The sequence below is a fragment of the Apteryx mantelli genome, chromosome 34 (genome assembly GCF_036417845.1).
Source record: "Apteryx mantelli isolate bAptMan1 chromosome 34, bAptMan1.hap1, whole genome shotgun sequence".
In the NCBI taxonomy this organism is placed as follows: domain Eukaryota; kingdom Metazoa; phylum Chordata; class Aves; order Apterygiformes; family Apterygidae; genus Apteryx; species Apteryx mantelli.
Genome location: NC_090011.1, coordinates 1,992,680 through 2,013,723, shown reverse-complemented (window position 1 = coordinate 2,013,723; position 21,044 = coordinate 1,992,680). Strand labels below are relative to the sequence as shown.

At 68.9% G+C, this 21,044-nt stretch overlaps 1 protein-coding gene across 1 annotated transcript; it reads left to right on the top strand.

The window, feature by feature from the left end:
* The first annotated feature begins 1,059 nt into the window (after positions 1-1,059).
* MYBPC2 (myosin binding protein C2) lies at positions 1,060-20,867 on the top strand. The gene is given in 36 exon segments (XM_067314283.1): positions 1,060-1,163; positions 2,917-3,024; positions 4,175-4,195; positions 4,306-4,383; positions 4,929-5,116; positions 6,213-6,330; positions 7,171-7,219; positions 7,881-7,940; positions 8,736-8,814; positions 8,816-8,930; positions 10,085-10,192; positions 10,195-10,216; positions 11,215-11,339; positions 11,428-11,477; positions 11,479-11,534; positions 12,115-12,221; positions 12,224-12,280; positions 12,821-12,986; positions 13,108-13,168; positions 13,170-13,215; positions 14,226-14,255; positions 14,387-14,419; positions 14,422-14,525; positions 15,980-16,139; positions 16,641-16,757; positions 16,871-16,923; positions 16,925-17,048; positions 18,572-18,672; positions 18,675-18,708; positions 19,497-19,618; positions 19,620-19,665; positions 19,776-19,795; positions 19,797-19,847; positions 19,849-19,866; positions 20,456-20,503; positions 20,505-20,867. Coding segments are annotated over 36 exon segments (3,060 nt in total). The 5' UTR covers positions 1,060-1,141.
* Positions 20,868-21,044: the final 177 nt, after the last annotated feature.

The window sequence follows — 21,044 nt, the reverse complement described above, 5'->3', positions numbered from 1 at the left end:
CGGCGGGGGGTAGATGAGAGCCCTGGGGGGGCAGATTGGGGGCCCAGGGGGGCAGACTGGGGGCCCTGGGGGGCAGATGGGGGCCCGGGGGGGGGGCAGAATGGGGGCCCAGAGGAGGCAGACTGGGACCTGGGGAGGGGCAGATGGGGGGCCCAGGCGGGGCAGATCGGGCCCTGGGGGGGGGGGGGGGGGGAAGGAAGTAAATCGGGCCCCGGGGGGGGCAGCTCGGGCCCCGGGGGGGGGAGGGGCAGACCGAGCCCGGACCCCCTCCCGGCTCCCCTCGCCGGGGCCCACGTGACCCACGTGACCCCCCTCCCCCCCCCCCCAGTACCTGCTCGCGTGCCGCGCTCCCGCCGGAACTGCCGCGGCCCGGTCACGTGACGGCGGCGGCGCGTCACGTGACGGCGGTGCCGCGTCACGTGACGGCGGCGGGCGGGGCGCCAACATGGCGGACGGGGAGGGGAGGGAGACGCGAGTGTCCTGGTTGGGGGGGGGCGCGCGGGGCAGTGGGGGGCCCCTGGTTGGGGGGGGGGACACGGAGGTCCCTGGTGTCACCCAGAGCCGCGCGGGGAGCGGGGGGGGGGGGGACACACGGACACACATCCGTCCCCGCGGCGGCAGGTGGCAGGTGGCCCCCCCCCCGGCGATCCCCCCCCCCCAGGATCAAGCCCTGAACCTGACCGGGTGGCGGGCGGGGGGGGGGACACGGGGACACATCCGTCCCCCCACGGTGGCATGTGCCCCCCCCCGTCCCCGTCCCCCCCCGGGATTAGACACCAGAAGCTGCCAAATCCCCGGGCGCTCGGGTTACACCGGAGGGGGGGGGGGCAATTCCCAAGGGAAGGAGGGGGAACAATTTCCCCCCCCCCCGGGGTAATTCCTAGAGAAAGCATGGAGCAATCCCCCCCCCCCAGAGAGCAATTCCCCCCCCCCCAGGGGCTAATCCCCCCCCCTAAACCCCTCTCACCCCCCCCCGTGCCCCCCCCCACAGGCCCGGCCTGGGGTGTCCCTGGGCCGGGGGGGGGGGTATTTTTGGCCGGGGGGCCGGGCAGGGGGGGGCCCGGGGGGGGGCCCGGGGCTTTATAGGGCCGGAGCCGCCCGGAGCAGCCGGAGCCGAGCCGGAGCCCGGCACTGCGCAGCCATGCCCGAACCCCCCAAGGCCGGTAGGGCGGGGGGGGGGGCAATTAGCTGGGGGGGGGGCAATTGCCCCAGGCAGGGGCAAAAGCATTGGGGGGGGGTGATTGCTGTTGGTGGAAGGAAAAGGACTTTGGGGGGGGGCAATTGCTCCTGGTAGGGGCAGGAAGACTCGGGGTGGGGGGGGACACGACTTGCCCCTGGCAGGGGGAGAAGGGGGGGCAATTGCCCCTGATGGGGGCAGAAGGACTGTGGGGGGGGGGGCAACTACTCCTGGTGGGGGGGAGAGGGACTGTGGGGGGAGCAATTGCCCCAGGCAGGGGCAGAAGGACCTGGGGGGGGAATTGCCCCTATTTGGGGCAGAAGCAGTTGGGGGGGGCAATTGTCCCTGGCAGGGGCAGGAGGACATGGCTGGGGGGGGGCAGTTGGGTTTGGGGGTATTTGGGGACACTTTGGGGGGGGGGTTTGCACACGCGTGTGCAAGCGGCGCCGCTGCTCCGCACACGCGTGTGCCCTGCGGGGGGGGGGGACGGTGACACGCGTGTGTCCTGCGGGGGGGGACGGTGACACGCGTGTGCCGGCACACGCGTGTGCGGGGAGCCGGGCTCGGGTTACCCCGTGGGGGGGGGGGAAGGGGGGGTCAGATTTCGGGTGCCCACGTGAGCCGCCCCGAAAGGGCACCCGCAGGTGGCGGCCACTAAATCAGCCCGGGGGGGGGGGGACACACGAGGACACCGGGGGGGGTGACACCGAGGGGGGGGGACACCCTGCAGAGGGGGAGAGGATGACACCAAGCATGGGTGGGGGGGGGGGGACAACGGGACGCGGGGTGGCTTTCGAGGGGGGGGGTTTCAGACCGGTTCCCCCCCCCCCGGTGTCCCCATGTCCCCGTGTCCCCCCCCCTGCGGTGACATGAGCCCGGTGACAGCTGAGCCCCGGCCCCGGGTTATTTACGGGGGGGGGGGGGGGGGTCGGAGACGAATCCCGGCCTTATATAGGGCTCCCCTGGGTGCCAGCGCCCCCCCCCCCGGCCTGGCCCCCCCGGGCCCCCCCCCCGGGTGTCCCCGAGGTGTCATTTACCCCCCCCCGGGTGTCATTTACCTCCTTCAGGGTGTCATTTACCCCCCCCCCAGGTGTCATTTACCCCCCCCCCGGGCGTTATTGGTCCCCTGGGGTGTCATTTTCTGTGCTGACTTGTCATTCCCCCCCCCCGGTGTCGTTTGCCCCCCCCCCCCAGGGCGTTATTTGCCCTCCCCGGGGTGTCATTTGCCCCCCCTGAAGTGCCATTTATCTGCCTCAGGGTGTTATTTGCCCCCCCCCGGTGTTATTTGCCTTCTCCAAGGTGCCATTTGTCCCCTTGATGTGTCATTCCCCCCCCCAACATGCCATTTGCCCCCCCCCGGGTGTTATTTGCCCCCCATGGTATGTTGTGCCCTTGGGGTGGGCAAATACCCTGGGGGGGCAATTGCTGGCGGCAGGAGGACCCGGGGGGGGTAATTGCCCCTGGTAGGGGGGGAAGAACCTGGGGGGGGGCAAATCTTGGGACCAGAAATGAAAGATTTAGGGGAGTAATTGCCCCTGGTGGGGGGGGGGAAGGAGCCGGGGGGGGCAATTGCCCCGGGGGGGGCATAGTTGCCCCTGGGGGAGGGATAATTGCCCCAGGGGGGAGCTAGTTGCCCCTAGGGGTGGGGAGAAGGACTGGGAGGGGGCAATTGCCCCCGGGGGGGGTATTTGCCCCCCGGGGGGGGGGAGGGTCTCACCCCCTCTCCCGCCCCCACCCAGCTGCCAAAAAGGAGGCGAAAAAGGAGGAAAAGAAGGAAAAAAAGGAGGAGAAAAAAGCGGAGGAGAAAAAGGAGCAGAAAGAGGGAGCGGAGCAGGAGCCCCCGAAAGGTCGGGGGGGGGCTGGGTGCCCGGGGGGGGGGCAGGGTGCTGGGGAGGGGCAGGGTGCTCCGGGGGGGGGCCAGCTTTGGGGTCAGGGTGCTGGGGGGGGGTCAGGGTGCCCGGGGGGGGTCAGGGTGCCATGGGGGGGCAACTTTGGGGTCAGGGTGCCTGGGGGGGGGCTCAGGTTCAGGGTCAGGGTGCTGTGGGGGGGGGTCAAGGTGCCATTGGGGGGGGCAACTTTGGGGTCAGGGTGCCTGGGGAGGGGCTCAGGTTCGGGGTCAGGGTGCTGTGGGGGGGGTCAAGGTGCCATTGGGGGGGGCAACTTTGGGGTCAGGGTGCCCAGGGGGGGTCAGGGTGCCATGGGGGGGCAACTTTGGGGTCAGGGTGCCTGGGGGGGGGGCTCAGGTTCAGGGTCAGGGTGCTGTGGGGGGGGGGGTCAAGGTGCCATTGGGGGGGGCGACTTTGGGGTCAGGGTGCTGGGGGGGGTCAGGGTGCCCAGGGGGGTCAGGGTGCCATGGGGGGGGGCAACTTTGGGGTCAGGGTGCCTGGGGGGGGGGCTCAGGGTCAGGGTCAGGGTGCTGTGGGGGGGGGTCAAGGTGCCATTGGGGGGGGGGCAACTTTGGGGTCAGGGTGCCTGGGGGGGGGGCTCAGGTTCGGGGTCAGGGTGCTGTGGGGGGGGTCAGGGTGCCATTGGGGGGGGCAACTTTGGGGTCAGGGTGCCTGGGGGGGCAGGGTGGGGGTTAGGGTGCCCCCGGGGGAGAGCAGGGTGCCATTGAGGGGGGCAACTTTGGGGTCAGGGTGCCCGGGGGGGGTCAGGTGCCATGGGGGGGCAACTTTGGGGTCAGGGTGCCTGGGGGGGGGGGTCAGGGTGCCATTGGGGGGGCGACTTTGGGGTCAGGGTGCCTGGGAGGGCGTCAGGGTGCTGGAGGGGGGGGGTCAGGGTGCTGTGGGGGAGTCAGGTTCGGGGTCAGGGTGCTGGAGGGGGGGGGTCAGGGTGCTGTGGGGGTGTCAGGTTCGGGGTCAGGGTGCTGGGGGGGGGGGTCCAGGGTGCTGGGGGGGGGTCAGGGTTGCCATTGGGGGGGGGCAGCCTTGGGCTCAGGGTCCTTGGGGGGGGGGGGCTCAGGTTGGGGGTGCCTCTAACCCCCCCGTTGCGTTGCAGACAGCAAGGATGACTCCCTGGGTGAGGAGCCGGCGCGTCCCCCCCCCCCATGTGTGTGTCCCCCCCCCCGGCACGTGTCCCCCCCCCGGCGCGTGTCCCCCCCCCCCCCCTTTGACCCCCCTGCCGCGCAGACGACCTCCACCCCCCCGAGGTGTGCGACCCCGACGGGCTCTTCCTGCGCAAGCCCCAGAACATCCTCGTGGACAGCGGTAGGTTTGGGGGGGGGGGGGGCCCGGGGGGGTCCCCGTGAGGCTGGGGGGGTCCCGGGGGGCTGGAGAAGGGTCCTGGGGGGGTCTCTGTGGGGCTGGGGGGGTCCTGGGGGGGTCCCCGTGGGGTTGGGGGGGTCCTGGGGGGCTGGAGAAGGGTCCTGGGGGGTCCCTGGGGGGCTGGGGGGGGTCCTGGGGGGATCCCCAGGGGGCTGGAGAAGGGTCCCAGGGGTCCCCATGGATTTGGGGGGGTCCTGGGGGGGCTGTGGAGGGTCCTGGGGGTCCCCATGGGGCTGGGGGGGGCCTTAGGATCCCTACGGGGTCGCCGTGGGGTGGCTGTGGGTCATGGGCGGTCCCTGGGGTGACACCTTGGGGTGTCCCCAGGGAAGGACGCGGTGGCGGTGGCCCGCGTGGCTGGGATCTGGGGGTCCCCCGCGGCCGTGTGTCCCCATGGGGTGTCCGTGTGTCCCCGTGGGTGGCCGTGGGGTGGCGGGGGTCCCCGTGGGGTGTCCGTGGGTCGCCGGGGTGACGCGCCGCGGTGTCCCCAGGCAAGGACGTGGTGGCGGTGGCCCGCGTGGCCGGGGCGCAGCTGGCGGCCAAGCCGACGGTGAAGTGGTTCAAGGGCAAGTGGCTGGAGCTGGGCAGCAAGAGCGGCGCCCGCTTCCAGTTCAAGGGAGGCCTTCGACAAGGACAGCCAGGTGGCGGCACTGGGGGGCACTGGGGGGGGCACTGGGAGGCACTGGGGCGGCACTGGGGGGGGCACTGGGAGGCACTGGGGGGGCACCAGGAGGCACTGGGGCGGCACTGGGGGGGGCACTGGGAGGCACTGGGGGGCACTGGGAGGGACTGGGAGGCGCTGGGGTAGCACTGGGGGGGCACTGGGAGGCACTGGGAGGCACTGGGGGGGCACCGGGAGGCACTGGGAGGCACTGGGGGGGCACCGGGAGGCACTGGGGGGCACTGGGGGGCACTGGGAGGCACTGGGCGGCACTGGGAGGGACTGAGAGGCACTGGGGCAGCACTGGGGGGGGCACTGGGAGGCACTGGGGCGGCACTGGGAGGCACTGGGGGGCACTGGGAGGGACTGGGAGGCACTGGGGGCAGCGCTGGGGGGGGCACTGGGAGGCACTGGGGGGGCACCGGGAGGCACTGAGACAGCACTGGGAGGTACTGGAGAGACTGGGTAGCGCTGGGAGAGTCTAGGGTAGTATTGGGGGGGGCACTGGGAGAAGCTGGGGACACTGGGGGAGACTGGGAGCACTGGGGGAGACTGGGGGCACTGGGGGGCACTGGGAGGGACTGGGGACACTGGGAGAGGCTTGGAGGGACTGGGAGAAACTGGAGGGAGTGGGAAGCAAGTGGGAGAGTTTTGGGGGAACTGGGAGGCACCGGGAGAGACTTAGGGGGCTCTGGAAGGCACTGGGAGACGCTGGGAGACGCTGGGAGGCACTGGGAGACGCTGGGAGGCGCTGGGAGAGACTAGGGGCTCTGGAAGGCACTGGGAGGCGCTGGGAGGCGCTGGGAGGCACCGGGTGCCCTTCCCGCCGTGTCCCTCACCACGTCCCTGCCCGTGTTTCCCCCCTCTTGCTCTCTCTCTATCCGTGTCCTTGCCGTGTGCGTGGCGTGTCCTTGGCATGTTGTGGCGTGTCCTTGCCATGTCTGTGCCGTGTCTGTGCCATGTCGGTGGTGTGTCCTTGCTGCGTTGGCACCGTGTCCCTGGCATGTCCCTGGCATGTTTTTGCTGTGTCCTTGCTGTACCTGTGCTGTGTCGGTGGGTGCGTGTCCCTGGCGCGTCGGTGGCGTGTCGGTGGCGTGTCGGTGGCGCGCGGCAGACGTACACCTTCGAGCTGCACATCAGCAAGGTGGCGATCGGCGACCGGGGCGACTATCGCTGCGAGGTGACGGCCAAGGACAAGAAGGACAGCTGCTCCTTCAACATCGACGTGGAGGGTGAGCGGGGCCCCCCCCGGACCTCCCCGGGACCCCCCCCAGACCCGGGACCCCCCTGGGACCCCCCCAGGACCTTCCTGGGACACCTGGGATCCTCCAAGACCCCCCCAGACCCGGGACCTCCCCCCCCGGACCCCTGGGACCCCCCCAGACCCGGGATCCCCCCCCAGGACCCTCCCGGGACACCTGGGACCCCCCTGGGACCCCCCCCAGGATCCCTGAGACCCTCCAGGACCCCCCCCAGAACCAGGACCCCCCCCCCGGGACCTCTCCCAGGACCCCCGGGACCCTCCAAGACCCCCCCAGACCCGGGACCTCCCCCCAGGACCCCCCCAGGACCCCTGGGACCCCCCCAGACCCGGGATCCCCCCCCCAGGACCCTCCCGGGACACCTGGGACCCCCCTGGGACCCCCCCAGGATCCCTGAGACCCTCCAGGACCCCCCCAGACCCAGGACCCTCCTGGGACCCTCCAGGACCCCCCCAGACCCGGGACCCCCCCCCCCCGGGACCTCTCCCAGGAACCCCAGGACCCTTCAAGACCCCCCCAGACCCGGGATCCCCCCCCCAGGACCTCCCTGGGACACCTGGGACCCCCCCAGGACCCCCCTCCGGGACCCCCCCAGACCCCCCCAGACCCAGGTCCCCCTGGGACCCCCCCCCCCGGGATCTCCCCAGACTTAGGACCCCCTCAGGACTCCCCGCACCTGGGTCCCCCCCCCGGGGGACCCCCCCCCCCCAGGCCGGGCCTGGCCCTGGAGCCGTTTGGGGAGGTGGGGGGGGGGGGGAACGACGTGGAGTGTGTGTGGGGGGGTCTCACGTCCCCCTGTCTGTCCGGCAGCCCCCCGCCCCAATGACAAGGACAACGTGCTGCAGGCTTTCAAACGGACGTGAGTGCGGCCCCCCCCCCCCCCAAGAACCGAGGACCCCCCCCAAAAACCCCTATAGACTGGGGGACCCCCCCCGAACCCCAGCACAGACTGGGGCCCCCCCCCAGACCATCCCCATGGACTGGGGACCCCCCCCAACCCCAAAACACCTTGGGGGGCTCCCTCTGATCCCCACTTCACCCCGGGACCCCCCCCAAACCCCAGCAGACCTTGGGGACCCCCCCCCGAACCCCCTCTCACCCTTGGGACCCCCCCCTCGAAACCCAACTGCCCCAGGGGACCCCCCTCAAATCTGCTCTCGTCTCTGGGACCCCCTGAACCCCACCGTACCTTGGGGCCCCCCCAAACCCCATCGCTGGGGACCCCCCGACCCCCGAAGCACTTTGGGGACCCCCCCGAACCCCATTGTACACTGGGACCCCCCAAACCCCATTGCTGGGGACCCCCCCGACCCCCAAAACATCCTGGGGACCCCCCCGAACCCCATCGTACCCTGGGACCCCCCAAACCCCATTGCTGGGGACCCCCCCCAAACCCCAGCACACCCCTGGGGTCCCCCCCGACCCCCAAAACACCTCGGGGGCCCCCCCAAGCCCCTCGCACCCCTTGGGACCCCCCCGGGGCCCCCCAACACCCACCGCCCCCCCCCGTCTCCCCTCAGGGGTGAAGCCAAGAGCGACGCCGCCGGGGAGCTGGACTTCAGCGGGCTGCTCAAGAAGCGGTGGGTGCTCGTGCGGAGGGTGTGCGAGGGCGCGCGAGGGTGTGCGAGGGTGCGCGAGGGGTGTGCGAGAGTGTGCGAGAGTGTGTGAGGGTGTGCGAGGGTGCATGAGGGTGTGTGAAGGTGTGCGAGGGTGTGCGAGAGTGCATGAGGGCATGTGAGGGTGTTCAAGGGCGTGTGAGGGTGTGCAAGGGTGTGTGAGGGTGCATGAGGGTGTGCAAGGGTGCACGAGGTGCACGAGGGTGCACGAGGGTGCATGAGGGTGTGCAAAGGCGTGCAAGGGTGCGTGAGGGTGTGCGAGGGTGCATGAGGGTGTGCGGTGTGCAAGGACGTGCGAAGGTGCATGAGTGCGTGCAAGGGCGCGTGAGGGTGTGTGAGGGTGCATGAGGGTGTGCGAGGGTGCGCGAGGGTGCATGAGGGTGTGTGAGGGTGTGCAAGGGTGGCGAGGGCGTGCGTGGGTGCCCGAGGGCGTGTGAGGGTGCGTGAGGATGTGCGAGGGTGCACAAGGGCATGCAAGGAGCTGTGCACGTGCGAGGCCGTGCAAGGGGCACACGTGAGGCTGTGCGAGGGGCTGTGCGCGTGCAAGGCTGTGCAACGGGCGTGCACGAAGCCATGCAAGCGGGTGAACACGTGCAAGGCTGCACAAGGTGCACGCATGAGATCATGCAAGGAGCTGTGCGCGTGCAAGGCCATGCGAGGTGCACGCACGAGGCCGCACGAGGAGCCGTGCGCGTGCGAGGCCGTGCAAGGTGCACGCACGAGGAGCCGTGCGCGTACGAGGCCCCGCCGGTGCCGCAGGGAGGGCCAGGCGGAGGAGAAGAAGAAGAAGAAGGACGAGGACGACCCCTTCCCGCCGGAGATCTGGGAGCTGCTCAAGGGGCGTCACCAAGAAGAGCGAGTACGAGCGCATCGCCTTCCAGTACGGCATCACCGACCTCCGCGGCATGCTCAAGCGCCTCAAGAAGATCAAGGTGGAGCCCAAGAAGAGCGAAGGTGCCCGGACAAGGGGGATGCGGGGGGGACACGGGGACGTGGGGATGCGGAGGGACGTGGGGGGACACGGGGGCATGAGGCTGGGCGGATGGGGGGACAATGAGGGACCTGGGGACACAGGGATGTGGAGGGACGCAGGAGGAGATGGGGACAACAAGGGACCTCGGGGCACAGGGGACATGGGGGGACACAGGGATATGGGGACACAAGGGATGTTGAGGGACACGGGGATGTGGAGGGACATGGGGGGACATGGGGATATGGGACTGGGGGACACAGTGGACATAGGGAACCATGGAGGGCTGAGGAAGGAGAACCATGGGGACACATGGATATGGGGATGGTGGACATGGGGACATGGGGGACCATGGAGGGTTGGGGAAGGGGGACCATGGGGACACATGGACATGGGGATGGTGGACATAGGGCCATGGGGGACCATGGAGGGTTGGGGAAGGAGGCCATGGGGATGGCGGACACAGGGAACCATGGAGGGCTGGGGAAGGGTGACCATGGGGACACGTGGACATGGGAATGGGGGACACGGGGGGACCATGGAGAGCTGGGGAAGGAGGCTATGGGGCTGGGGGACATGGAGGACTATGGAGAGCTGGGGGAAGGAGGCTATGGGGCTGGGGGACATGGAGGACTATGGAGAGCTGGGGAAGGGTGACCATGAGGACACACGGACACAGGGCTGGGGGACACAGGGGACCGTGGCGGGCTGGGAAGGAGACCATGGGGATGGTGAACATGGAGGACCGTGGAGGGCTGAGGAAGGGGACCATGAGGACACACGGACATGGGGCTGGGGGACATGGGGGACATGGAGAGCTGGAGAAGGAGGCCATGGGGATGGTGGACATGGAGGACCATGGAGGGCTGGGGAAGGAGGACCATGGGGACACACTGACAGGGGGCTGGAGGACACGGGGGACCATGGAGAGCTGGGGAAGGAGGCCATGGGGATGGAGGACATGGGGATGGTGGACATGGAGGACCATGGAGGGCTGGGGAAGGGTGACCACGAGGACACACGGACACGGGGCTGGGGACACGGGGGGACCGTGGCGGGCCGGGCGGGGGGCCCGGCGAGCCGTGGGGCTGGGGGACGGTGAGGGGCGCCGGGGCCCCGCGGTGACGGGGCGCCACAGCCTTCGTCCGCAAGCTGGACCCGGCGTACCAGGTGGACAAGGGCAACAAGATCAAGCTGGTGGTGGAGCTCAGCGCCCCCGACCTGCCCCTCAAGTGGTACAAGAACGGCAGCTGCTCAAGCCCAGCACCAAGTACGGGGCGCCGGGGGCGGCGGGGATTGGGGGGCAGGGAGGGTGGTTTGCAGGGGGTGGTTGGGAGGCAGGAGGGGGACATAGTGGGCAGGAGGGTCCCGAGTGGGGCAGGAGGATGGTATTGGGGGGCTGGAGTGGGGCAGGAGGGTAGAAGAGGAGGTTTGGGGGGCAGGAGGAGGTTCTGGGGGGCAGGAAGGGCGGGAGTGGGGCAGGAGAGGGGTACTGGGGGGCAGAAGAGAGGTATTGGGGGGCAGGATGAGGGCTGGGGGGGCTCTTGGGGGGCAGGAGGGGGAGCTATTGGGGGGCTGGAATGGGGCAGGAGGGGGATTTGGGGGGCAGGAGGGGGCCTGGGGGTCTGCGAGGACCCATGGGGGCTCCTGCCCTGGCTCTGACTCTGTGTTCCCCCCCTCGTGTCCCCCCATGTGTCCCCCGTGTCCCCCCATGTCTCCTCCCATGTCCCTGTGTCCTCCGTGTCCCTTCCATGTTCCCCACATCCCCGTGTTCCCCTTGTGTGTCCTCCACGTCCCTCCCATGTCCATGTCCTTGTGTCCCCATGTCCCCTCTGTGTGTCCCATGTCCCCCACATCCCCGTGTCCCATGTCTCCTCCTGTGTCCCTGTGTCTTCCATGTCCCCACATCCCTGTGTCCTTTGTGTGTTCTCCACATCCCTCCCATGTCCTTATGTCCCCGTGTCCCATGTCCCCACATCTCTGTGTCCCCCCCATGTCTCCTCCCGTGTCCGTGTCCTCCATGTCCCTTCCATGTCCCCCACATCCCTGTGTCCCCTTGTGTGTCCTCCACGTCCCTCCCATGTCCACGTCCCTGTGTCCCCCCGATCCCATGTCCCCCACATCCCCATGTCCCCCCATGTCTCCTCCCGTGTCCGTGTCCTCCATGTCCCTTCCATGTCCCTTCCATGTCCCCCACATCCCCGTGTCCCCGCGTCTCCCCGTTGCTCTCCCCACCGTGTGTCCTCCCGCGTCCGTGTCCCCCCCCAGATACGTGTTCGAGAACGTGGGCCTCAAGCGCATCCTCACCATCCACAAGTGCTCGCTGGCCGATGACGCCGCCTACGAGTGTCGCGTCAACGACGAGAAGTGCTTCACCGAGCTCTTCGTCAAGGGTGAGCGTGGCCCCGCGGCGGTCGGTGGCCCCGCGGCGGGGGGGGACCCCGCGTCTGACGCCCCACCCGGCGTCCCCCCCCCCTCCAGAGCCACCTGTGACCGTCGCCAAGGGCCTGGAGGACCAGCAGGTCTTCGTGGGGCGACCGCGTGGTGCTGGAGGCCGAGGTGTCCGAGGAGGGAGCCCAAGTGATGTGGTAACGGGTCCCCGGCGTGCGGCCGTTCCTCGTGTCCGCGCGTCTCTGTGCCCGTCTGTCTCCGGTCCGTCCCCCTCAGCTGTGTGTCCGTGCCCACCATCCCGTGTCCATCTCCACCATCCCGTGTCCATTGTTGCCATCTGCATGTCCATGCTTAGCATCATGTGTCCATCCCTGCCATCTCTGTGTCCATCCCCACCATCTTATGTCCATCCCTGCCGTCTCCATGTCCATCCCCACCATCCCATTTCTATCCCCACCATCCCATGTCCATCCCTGCCATCTGCATGTCCATCCACACCACCACGTTTTGATCCCTGTCATGTGCGTGTCCGTGTTCACTATCACGTGTCCATCCCCACCATCGCCTGTCCAAACCCACCTCCTGCACGTCCATACCTGCTGTTGCGTGTCCGCGCCCCCTGTGTGTCCGTGTGTCCACGCTTGCCATCCCATGTCCATCCCAAGTTCCCCAGTCCGTGCCCATCCCTGCTGTGCACGCACTTGTGCCCGCTACCCCGCGTGGCCCCCGCTCGCCGTCGCGGGTCCGTGCGCCCACGCGTTGCGGGTCCATCCGCAGGATGAAGGACGGGGTGGAGCTCACGCGGGAGGAGACCTTCAAGTACCGCTTCAAGAAGGACGGGAAGAAGCACTACCTCATCATCAACGAGGCCAGCAAGGAGGACACGGGCGCTACAAGATCATGACCAACGGGGGCGAGAGCGAGGCCGAGATCATTGTGGAAGGTGGGGGGGGCCTGGAGGGTGTTTAGGGGGTGATGGGGGTGTCCAGGAGGTCCCGTAGGGACTCTGTGGTCCCCGTGGGTGTCCCAGGGATGCAGGGGGATGTCCAGGAGATCCTTGGGGTATCTGGAGGGGTTCCCAGGGGTGATGGGGGTGCCCAGAGGTCTCCACGGGGTCCCAGGAGTGTGGGGGATGTCCAGAAGATCCTTGGGATATCTTGAGGGGATCCCAGGGGTGATGAGGGTGTCCAGGAGGTCCCAGCGGGGTCCCAGGGGTGCAGGGGGATGTCCAGGAGATCCCTTGGGGTATCTGGAGGGGTTCCCGGGCGTGATGAGGGTGTCCAGAAGTCCCCGCGGGGGTCCCAGGAGTGCAGGGAGATGTCCAGGAGATCCCTTATGGGTATCTCGAGGCGTTCCCAGGGGTGATGAAGGTGTCCAGGAGGTCCGTTGGGGACCCTGTGACCCCCTGGGAGGTCCCTGGGGTGTAGGGCAAGGGGTGCCCACCTCCCCCCCCCCAAAAAAAACCGTCTCCCCCCCCCCCCAGAAAAGAAGCTGGAGGTGCTGCAGGACATCGCGGACCTGACGGTGAAGGCCACGGAGCAGGCGGTCTTCAAGTGCGAGGTGTCCGACGAGAAGGTCACGGGCAAGTGGTACAAGAACGGCGTCGAGGTGCGGCCCAGCAAGCGCATCCACATCTCCCACAGCGGCAGGTGGGGCGGCGGCACCGCGCGGGGGAAGCTCGCAGCGCCCCCCCCCCCCCCCCCCGGGGGCACCGCGCGGGGGAAGCTCGCAGCACCCACCCACCCCACCCCACCCCCCGGGCGCCCCCAGGTTCCACAAGCTGGTCATCGACGACGTGCGCCCCGAGGACGAGGCCGACTACACCTTCATCCCCCGACGGCTACGCGCTCTCCCTCTCCGCCAAGCTCAACTTCCTGGGTGCGGAACTCCCCCCCCCCCCCCACCCATCCGGCACCCTGCGGGGAAGCTCGTGGCGCCGGGCGGGGGGTCCCCGGGGGGGTCCCTGGGTGTCCTTTGAGGTCCCTGGAGGCCCTTTGGGGTCCCTGGGGGGGGGTCTCCAGGTGTGCTTTGGGGGTCCCTGGGTGCCCTTTGGGGACACTGGCAGCACTGGGAGGGGTCCCAGGGTGACATTTGGGGACACTCGTGGTGCTGGGGGTCCCTGGGTGCCCTTTGGGGTCCTGGGGGGGGGTCTCCAGGTGTCCTTTGGGGTCCCTGGGTGCCCTTTGGGACACTGGCAGTGCTGGGGAGGGGTCCCAGGGTGACATTTGGGGACACTCGTGGTGCTGGGGGGGTCCCTGGGTGCCCTTTGGGGTCCCTGGGGGGGGGGTCTCCAGGTGTGCTTTGGGGTCCCTGGGTGCCCTTTGGGGACACTGGCAGCACTGGGAGGGGTCCCAGGGTGACATTTGGGGACACTCGTGGTGCTGGGGGTCCCTGGGTGCCCTTTGGGGTCCCTGGAGGGGTCCCTGGGGGCCCTTTGGGGACACTTGTGGTGCTGGGGGGGGTCCCTGGGTGCCCTTTGGGGACACTCATGGTGCTGGGGGTCCCTGGGTGCCCTTTGGGGTCCCTGGGGGAGGTCCCAGGGTCCCATTTGGGGACACTCGCAGTGCTGGGAGTCCCTGGGGGGATTCCTGGGTGCCATCTGGAGATGCTGGCAGCACTGGGGGGGGGTCCCCGGGTGCCCTTTGGGGACACTCGCGGTGCTGGGGGGGGCCCAGGGCGCAATCCGGGGACACCGGTAGCATTAGGAGGGTCCTAGAGCCCCTTTGGGGGGACGCTGACAGCACCCGGTGGGGGGGGAGGGTCCAGGGGCGCCATTTGGGGACACTTGTGGCATTCAGGGGGTCCCGGGGGCACCATTTGGGGACACCAGTGGCACTGGGGGGGGGGGTCCCCGCCGTCCCGTTAACCCTTTGCTCCCTGTGCCGCAGAGATCAAGGTCGAGTACGTCCCGAAGCAAGGTGAGCCGGGGGGGGGGTGACAAAAATAGGGGTACGGGGGGGACACGGCGTGACCGGGGGGGGGTCGGGGCCGCAGGGCACCGTCAGGGGAAGCTCACGGCCCCCCGCGTCCCCCGTGTCCCCCCCCCCAGAGCCCCCCAAGATCCACCTGGACTGCTCGGGAAGACGGCCGAGAACACCATCGTGGTGGTGGCGGGCAACAAGCTGCGCCTCGACGTGCCCATCTCGGGCGAGCCCGCGCCCACCGTCACCTGGATGAAGGGTGACGAGGTGAGCGCGCCGCGTCCCCGACATGTCCCCAACGTGTCCCCGACGCGTCCCCGGCGGGTCCTCGTGCCCTGCCCCGGGCTGCCACCCCGCACTGCCTCCCCGTGGGCTTTGGGTCCCTGCGCCGTGTCCCCGCATCCCCGACGCGTCCTCGTGCCGTGTCCCCGTGACCCTTGTGTCCCCGTGACGAGTCCCCACGTCCCCCCGATGCATCCACGTGTCCCCATGCCACGTCCCCATGTCCCTGTGTTGCGTCCCCCGTAGTCCCGTGTCCCCGTGACGTGTCCCCACGTCCCCCTGATGCATCCCTGTGCCCCCATGTCATGCTATGGCCCTGTGCTGCGTCCCCGTGTCCCCTGCGTCCCCGTGACATGTCCCCGCGTCCTCCTGATGCATCCCCATGCCCCCGTGCCACATCCCCATGTCCCTTGTGTCCCCATGACCTGTCCCCACATCCCAATGCATCCCCATGCCCCCGTGCCACATCCCCATGTCCTTTGTGTCCCCATGCCATGTCCCCATGTCCCTGTGCTGCATCCCTGTGTCCCTAGTGTCCCCATGATGAGTCCCCACGTCCCCCCAATGCATCCGTGTGTCCCCATGCCACATCCCCATGTCCCTGTGCTGCGTCTCTGTGTCCCTAGTGTCCCCGTGATGTGTCCCTGCGCCCCCCTGATGCATCCCTGTGCCCCCATGCCATGTCCCCATGTCCTTTGTGTCCCCATGACCTGTCCCCACATCCCCAATGCATCCCTGTGCCCCTGTGCCACATCCCATGTCCTTTGTGTCCCCATGCCATGTTCCCATGTCCCCTGATGCATCCGTGTGTCCCCATGCCACATCCCCATGTCCCTGTGCTGCATCCCTGTGTCCCTAGTGTCCCCATGACGAGTCCCCATGTCCCCCGATGCATCCGTGTGTCCCCATGCCACATCCCCATGTCCCTGTGCTGCGTCCCTGTGTCCCGTGTCCCCGTGACGTGTCCCCACGTCCCCCTGATGCATCCGTGTGTCCCCATGCCACATCCCCATGTCCCTGTGCTGCATCCCTGTGTCCCTAGTGTCCCCATGACAAGTCCCCACGTCCCCCGATGCATCCGCGTGTCCCCATGCCGCATCCCCATGTCCCCTGTGCTGTGTCCCCATGTCCGTGCCCTCATGACGTGTCCCCACTTCCCCTGATGCATCCCTGTGCCCCCATGTCATGCTATGGCCCTGTGCTGCGTCCCCGTGTCCCCTGCGTCCCCGTGACGTGTCCCCCGCGTCCCCCTGATGCATCCCTGTGTCCCTCGTGTCCCTGTGCCATGTCCCCATGTCCCCCCAATACATCCGCGTGCTCCATGCCATGTCCCTACGTCCCCACGCCCCCTGCGTTCCCGTGTCCCCCGCGTCCCCGTGCCGCGTCCCCCGCATTCCCGTGTCCCCCGCGTCCCTGCGCCACGTGTCCCCACGCCCCAGGTGTTCGTGGAGAAGGAGGGCCGGGCCCACATCGAGGAGAAGAAGGAGCTGAGCAGCTTCGTCATCGAGAGCGCTGAGCGGGGGGACGAGGCGCGTTACACCATCAAGGTGACGAACCCCGTGGGCGAGGACTCGGCCACCCTCTTCGTCAAGGTGGTCGGTAAGGGGGGGGGACGGGGACGGGGACACGGGGCTGGCTGGGGAGGGGGACACAAGGTGGCTGGGGACAGGGACATGGGGGACGGGGGCTGGCTGGGGACAAGGATGGGGGAACGGGAATGGGGACATGAGGACTGGGGGAACACAGGGCTGGCTGGGGACAGGGACACGTGGCTGGGGACAGGGACACAGGGTGGCTGGGGACAGGGTCTGGTTGGGGACAGGGACACGAGGTGGCTGGGGACAAGGACAGGGACACGGGGTGGCTGGGGACAGGGATGTGGGGACAGGGGCTGGTTGGGGACAGGGACATGGGGTGGCTGGAGACCATGACTTGGGGTGGCTGGGGACAGGGACAGGGACACGAGGTGGCTGGGGACAAGGACTCGGGGTGGCTGGAAACAAGGGGACAGGGACACGAGGCGGCTGGGGACAGAGGGACCACGTCCCCGTGTGCCCGCGTGCCAGCGGGCGTCCCCGGGCGTCCTGCGTGTCCCCGCAGACGTGCCCGACCCCCCCGAGGCGGTGCGCGTCATGTCCGTGGGGGAGGACTGGGCCGTGCTGGTCTGGGAGCCGCCCAAGTACGACGGGGGACAACCCGTGACGGGTGAGTGACGCGGTCCCCGAAGGGCCGCCGTCCTCCTGCCCCCGCACACGCGTGTCCCTCACGTGTCCCTCACGTGTCCCCTGCACACGCGCACCCCCCCCCCCCTTCCAGGCTACCTCATCGAGCGCGCAAGAAGAAGGGCTCCATGCGCTGGATGAAGCTCAACTTCGAGGTCTACAACGGACACCACCTACGAGTCCACCAAGATGATCGAGGGCATCCTCTACGAGATGCGGGTCTTCGCCGTCAACGCCATCGGCATCTCCCAGCCCAGCCACAACACGCAGCCCTTCATGCCCATCGGTGGGGGGGCGCGGCGGCAGTGGTGGTGGGGGGGGTCCTGCCGTGGGCTTGGGGGGTCCTGCGGAGAGAGCAGAGGGGGTATGGGGGGGTTCAGGAGGGGCGTTGGTGGTCGGGGAGAAGGTTTGGGGGGTTTGTCTGGGGGTCTGGGGTCCTTCTGGAGGTCTGGGGGTCCTGCCGTGGGGTTGGGGGGTCCTGCGGAGAGAGCAGAGGGGGGTTGGGGGGGTTCAGGAGGGGCGCTGGTGGTCGGGGAGAAGGTTTGGGGGGTTCTCCTGGGGGTCTGGGGGTCCTGCTGGAGGTCTGGGGTGACCTGCTGTGGGGTTGGGGGTCCTGCGGAGAGAGCAGAGGGGGTTTGGGGGGTTCAGGACAGGGTTTGGTGGTCGGGGAGAAGGTTTGGGAGGTTCTCCTGGGGGTCTGGGGGTCCTGCTGTGGGGTTGGGGGGTCCTGTGGAGAGAGCAGAGGGGGGTTGGGGGGGTTCAGGAGGGCGCGTTGGTGGTCAGGAGAAGGTTTGGGGGGTTCTCCTGGGGGTCTGGGGGTCCTGCTGTGGGGTTGGGGGGTCCTGCGGAGAGAGCAGAGGGGGTTTGGGGGGGTTCAGGAGGGGCGTTGGTGGTCGGGGAGAAGGTTTGGGGGGTTCTCCTGGGGTCTGGGGGTCCTGCTGGAGGTCTGGGGTGACCTGCTGTGGGCGCTGGGGCTTCCTGTGGAGAGAGCAGAAGTGGTTTGGGGGGGTTCAGGAGGGGGTTTGGGGGCACCCCTGGAGGTTTTGGGGCACCCCTGGGGGTTTGGGGGCACCCATGAGGGTCTGGGGCACCCATGGGGCCTAGGAGCACCCATGGGGTCTAGGAGCACCTATGGGGCCTAGGAGCATCCATGGGGGTTTGGGGGCACCCATGGGGTCTAGAAGCATCCATGGGGGTTTGGGGGCACCCATGGGGGTTTGGGGGCACCCATGAGGTCTAGGAGCACCCATGGGGGTTTGGGGGCACCCATGGAGGTTTGGGGGCACCCATGAGGGTCTGGGGCACCCATGAGGTCTAGGAGCATCCATGGGGGTTTGGGGGCATCCATGGGATCTAGGAGCACCCATGGGGGTTTGGGGGCACCCATGGGGTTTGAGGGCACCCATGGGGTCTAGGAGCATCCATGGGGGTTTGGTGGCACCCATGAGGGTCTGGAGCACCCATGAGGTCTAGGAGCATCCATGGGGGTTTGGGGGCACCCCTGGGGGTTTGGGGGCACCCATGGGGTCTAGGAGCATCCATGGGGGTTTGGGGGCACCCATGAGGGTCTGGGGCACCCACGGGGCCTAGGAGCACCCATGGGGTCTAGGAGCATCATGGAGGTTTGGGGGCACCCATGGGGGTCTAAGAGCATCCATGGGGTCTAAGAGCATCCATGAGGATTTGGGGCACCCATGGTGGTTTTGGGGCCCCCCTGGCGGTTGGGGCCCCCCCGGGGGGTCTGGGGCCGCCCCGGGGTGGGGGGGGTGGGGGGCTCACGGCGCCGCCCCCCACCCCGCCGTCCCGCAGCCCCCACGAGCGAGCCCACCCACCTGACGCTGGAGGACGTCACCGACACCACGGCCACCCTCAAGTGGCGCCCGCCCGATCGGTTGGGCGCGGGCGGCATCGAGACGGCTACCTGGTGGAGTACTGCCGCGAGGGCTGTGAGTGGGGCGCCCCACGGCGGGGGGGGGGACGGGGGGGGGTCTGCCCCACGGCGGGGGGACAGGGGGGACGATGACACCTCCCCCGCCCCGAGCCCTCGGCCGTGGGCACGGCCTGACTCTCCTGCCCCCCCCCGTCCTGCCCCCCACGACCCTGCCCCCAGCCCCATAAGCCCCTGCCCCCCTAATCCCCTGCCCCCAATCCTGTGCTCCCTAATCCCATACCTCCTAATCCCATGCCCAATCCCATACCCTTATCCTGTGCCCCCCTAATCCCATATGACCCCAACTCTGTGCCCTCAACCCTGTGCCCTCTAATCCCATATTCCCATCCCCCCTACTCCCATACCCCCAATTCCATCTTCCCAGTCCCATGGCCCCTAATCCATACCCCCAACCCTGTACCCCCTAATCCCTTGCCCAAATCCCATGCCCCCTAATCCCATGCCCCAAATCCCATACCACCAACCCCGTACCCTGCTGATCCCATATCCCCCTAGTCCCATACCCCAATCCCATACGCCCCCTAATCCTGTGCCCCCTAATCCCATGCTCCCCTAATCCCATACCCCCTAATCCCATGCCCCCCCTAATCCCGTGCCCTCTTAATCCCATATCTCTCCAATCCCCACACCCGGGTAATCCCATACCCCCCTAATCCCGTGCCCCCAACCCCATACCACCAACCCCGTGCCCCCCCAATCCCATATCCCCCTAATCCCATGCCCCTAATCCCGCACCCCGCTAATCCCCTGCCCCCTCCCGGCCCCCCCCCCGGCCCGCCGCAGCGGACGAGTGGATCCCGGCCAACACGGAGCTGGTGGAGCGCTGCGGCTTCACGGCCAAGGGGCTGCCGACGGGCGAGAAGCTGCTCTTCCGCGTCATCGGCGTCAACATCGCCGGCAAGAGCCCCCCCGGCCACCATGCTGCAGCCCGTCACCATCCGGGAGATCGTGGGTGGGTGCCGCGGGGGGGGGGGCGGGCAGGCAGCACCCAAGGGTGGTGGGTGGTTTGGGGGTGGGGGGGGGGTGTCCGGGCTCACCCCCGCGCGGCTCCTCTGTCCGCAGAGCGCCCCAAGATCCGCCTGTCCCCGGCAGCTCCGGCAAACCTACGTGAGGAAGGTGGGGGAGCAGGTGAACCATCGTCATCCCCTTCCAGGTGAGCGCCCGGGGCACCGCGGGGGGGAAGCTCGCAGCCCCCCCGGGGCACCTTTGGGGACACTCATGGTCCTTGGGGCACTTTTGGGGACACCCATGATCCCTTGGGGCACCTTTGGGGACACTTGTGGCCCTTGGAGCACTTTTGGGGGGACACCCGTGATCCCTTGGGGCACCTTTGGGGGACACTCATGGCTCCCAGGGCACTTTTGGGGACACCCATGATTCCTTGGGGCACCTTTGGGGACACTTGTGGCCCTTGGGGCACTTTTGGGGGCACCCACGATCCCTTGGGGCACCTTTGGGATGCTGGTGGCCCCTGGGGCGCTTTTGGGGACACCCGTGATCCCTTGAGCACCTTTGGGATGCCGGTGGCCCTTGGGGCACTTTTGGGGACACCCACGATCCCTTGGGGCCCCTTTGAGGACCCTTGTGGCCCTTGGGGCACTTTTGGGGACACCCACGATCCTTGGAGCACCTTTGGGGATGCCGGTGGCCCCCGGAGCACTTTTGGGGACACCGGCAGCCCCCGGGACCCCTCGGAGGTCACCGGAGCAGGGGGTGACGCTGCCGGGGGGGACGACGCGCAGGGGAAGCCGCGGCCGCAGGTGACCTGGAGCAAGGAGGGGCAGCCGCTGGCCGAGGGACGTGAACATCCGCACGTCGGAGCTGGACACGGTGTTCTTCATCCGGGCGGCCGGGCGGCAGCACTCGGGCCAGTACGAGCTGAGCGTGCGCATCGAGAACATGGAGGACACGGCCAGCCTGCGCCTCCGCGTCGTCGGTGCGCCCCGCCCGGAGCGCCGGGAATGCTGGGCCTGCTGGGAGCGCTGGGAGAGCTGGGGAACGCTTGGGAGCTGCTGGCGAACGGGCCTGCTGGGAACGCTGGGAGCGCTGGGGAACGGGCCTGCTGGGAGCACTGAGAATGGGCCTGTTGGGAGAACTGTGCTGCTGGGAACGGGCCTGCTGGGAGCACTGGAATGCTGGGAATGGGTCTACTGAGAGAGCTGGGAATGGGCCTGCTGGGAGCACTGGGAATGCTGGGAACAGGCCTGCTGGGACGCTGGGAGTGCTGGGAATGGGCCTGCTGGGAGCGCTGGAATGCTGGGAATGCCAGGAGCAGGCCTGCTGGGAGACCTGGGAACGCTGGGAACGCCAGGAGTGCTGGGAGCAGGCCTA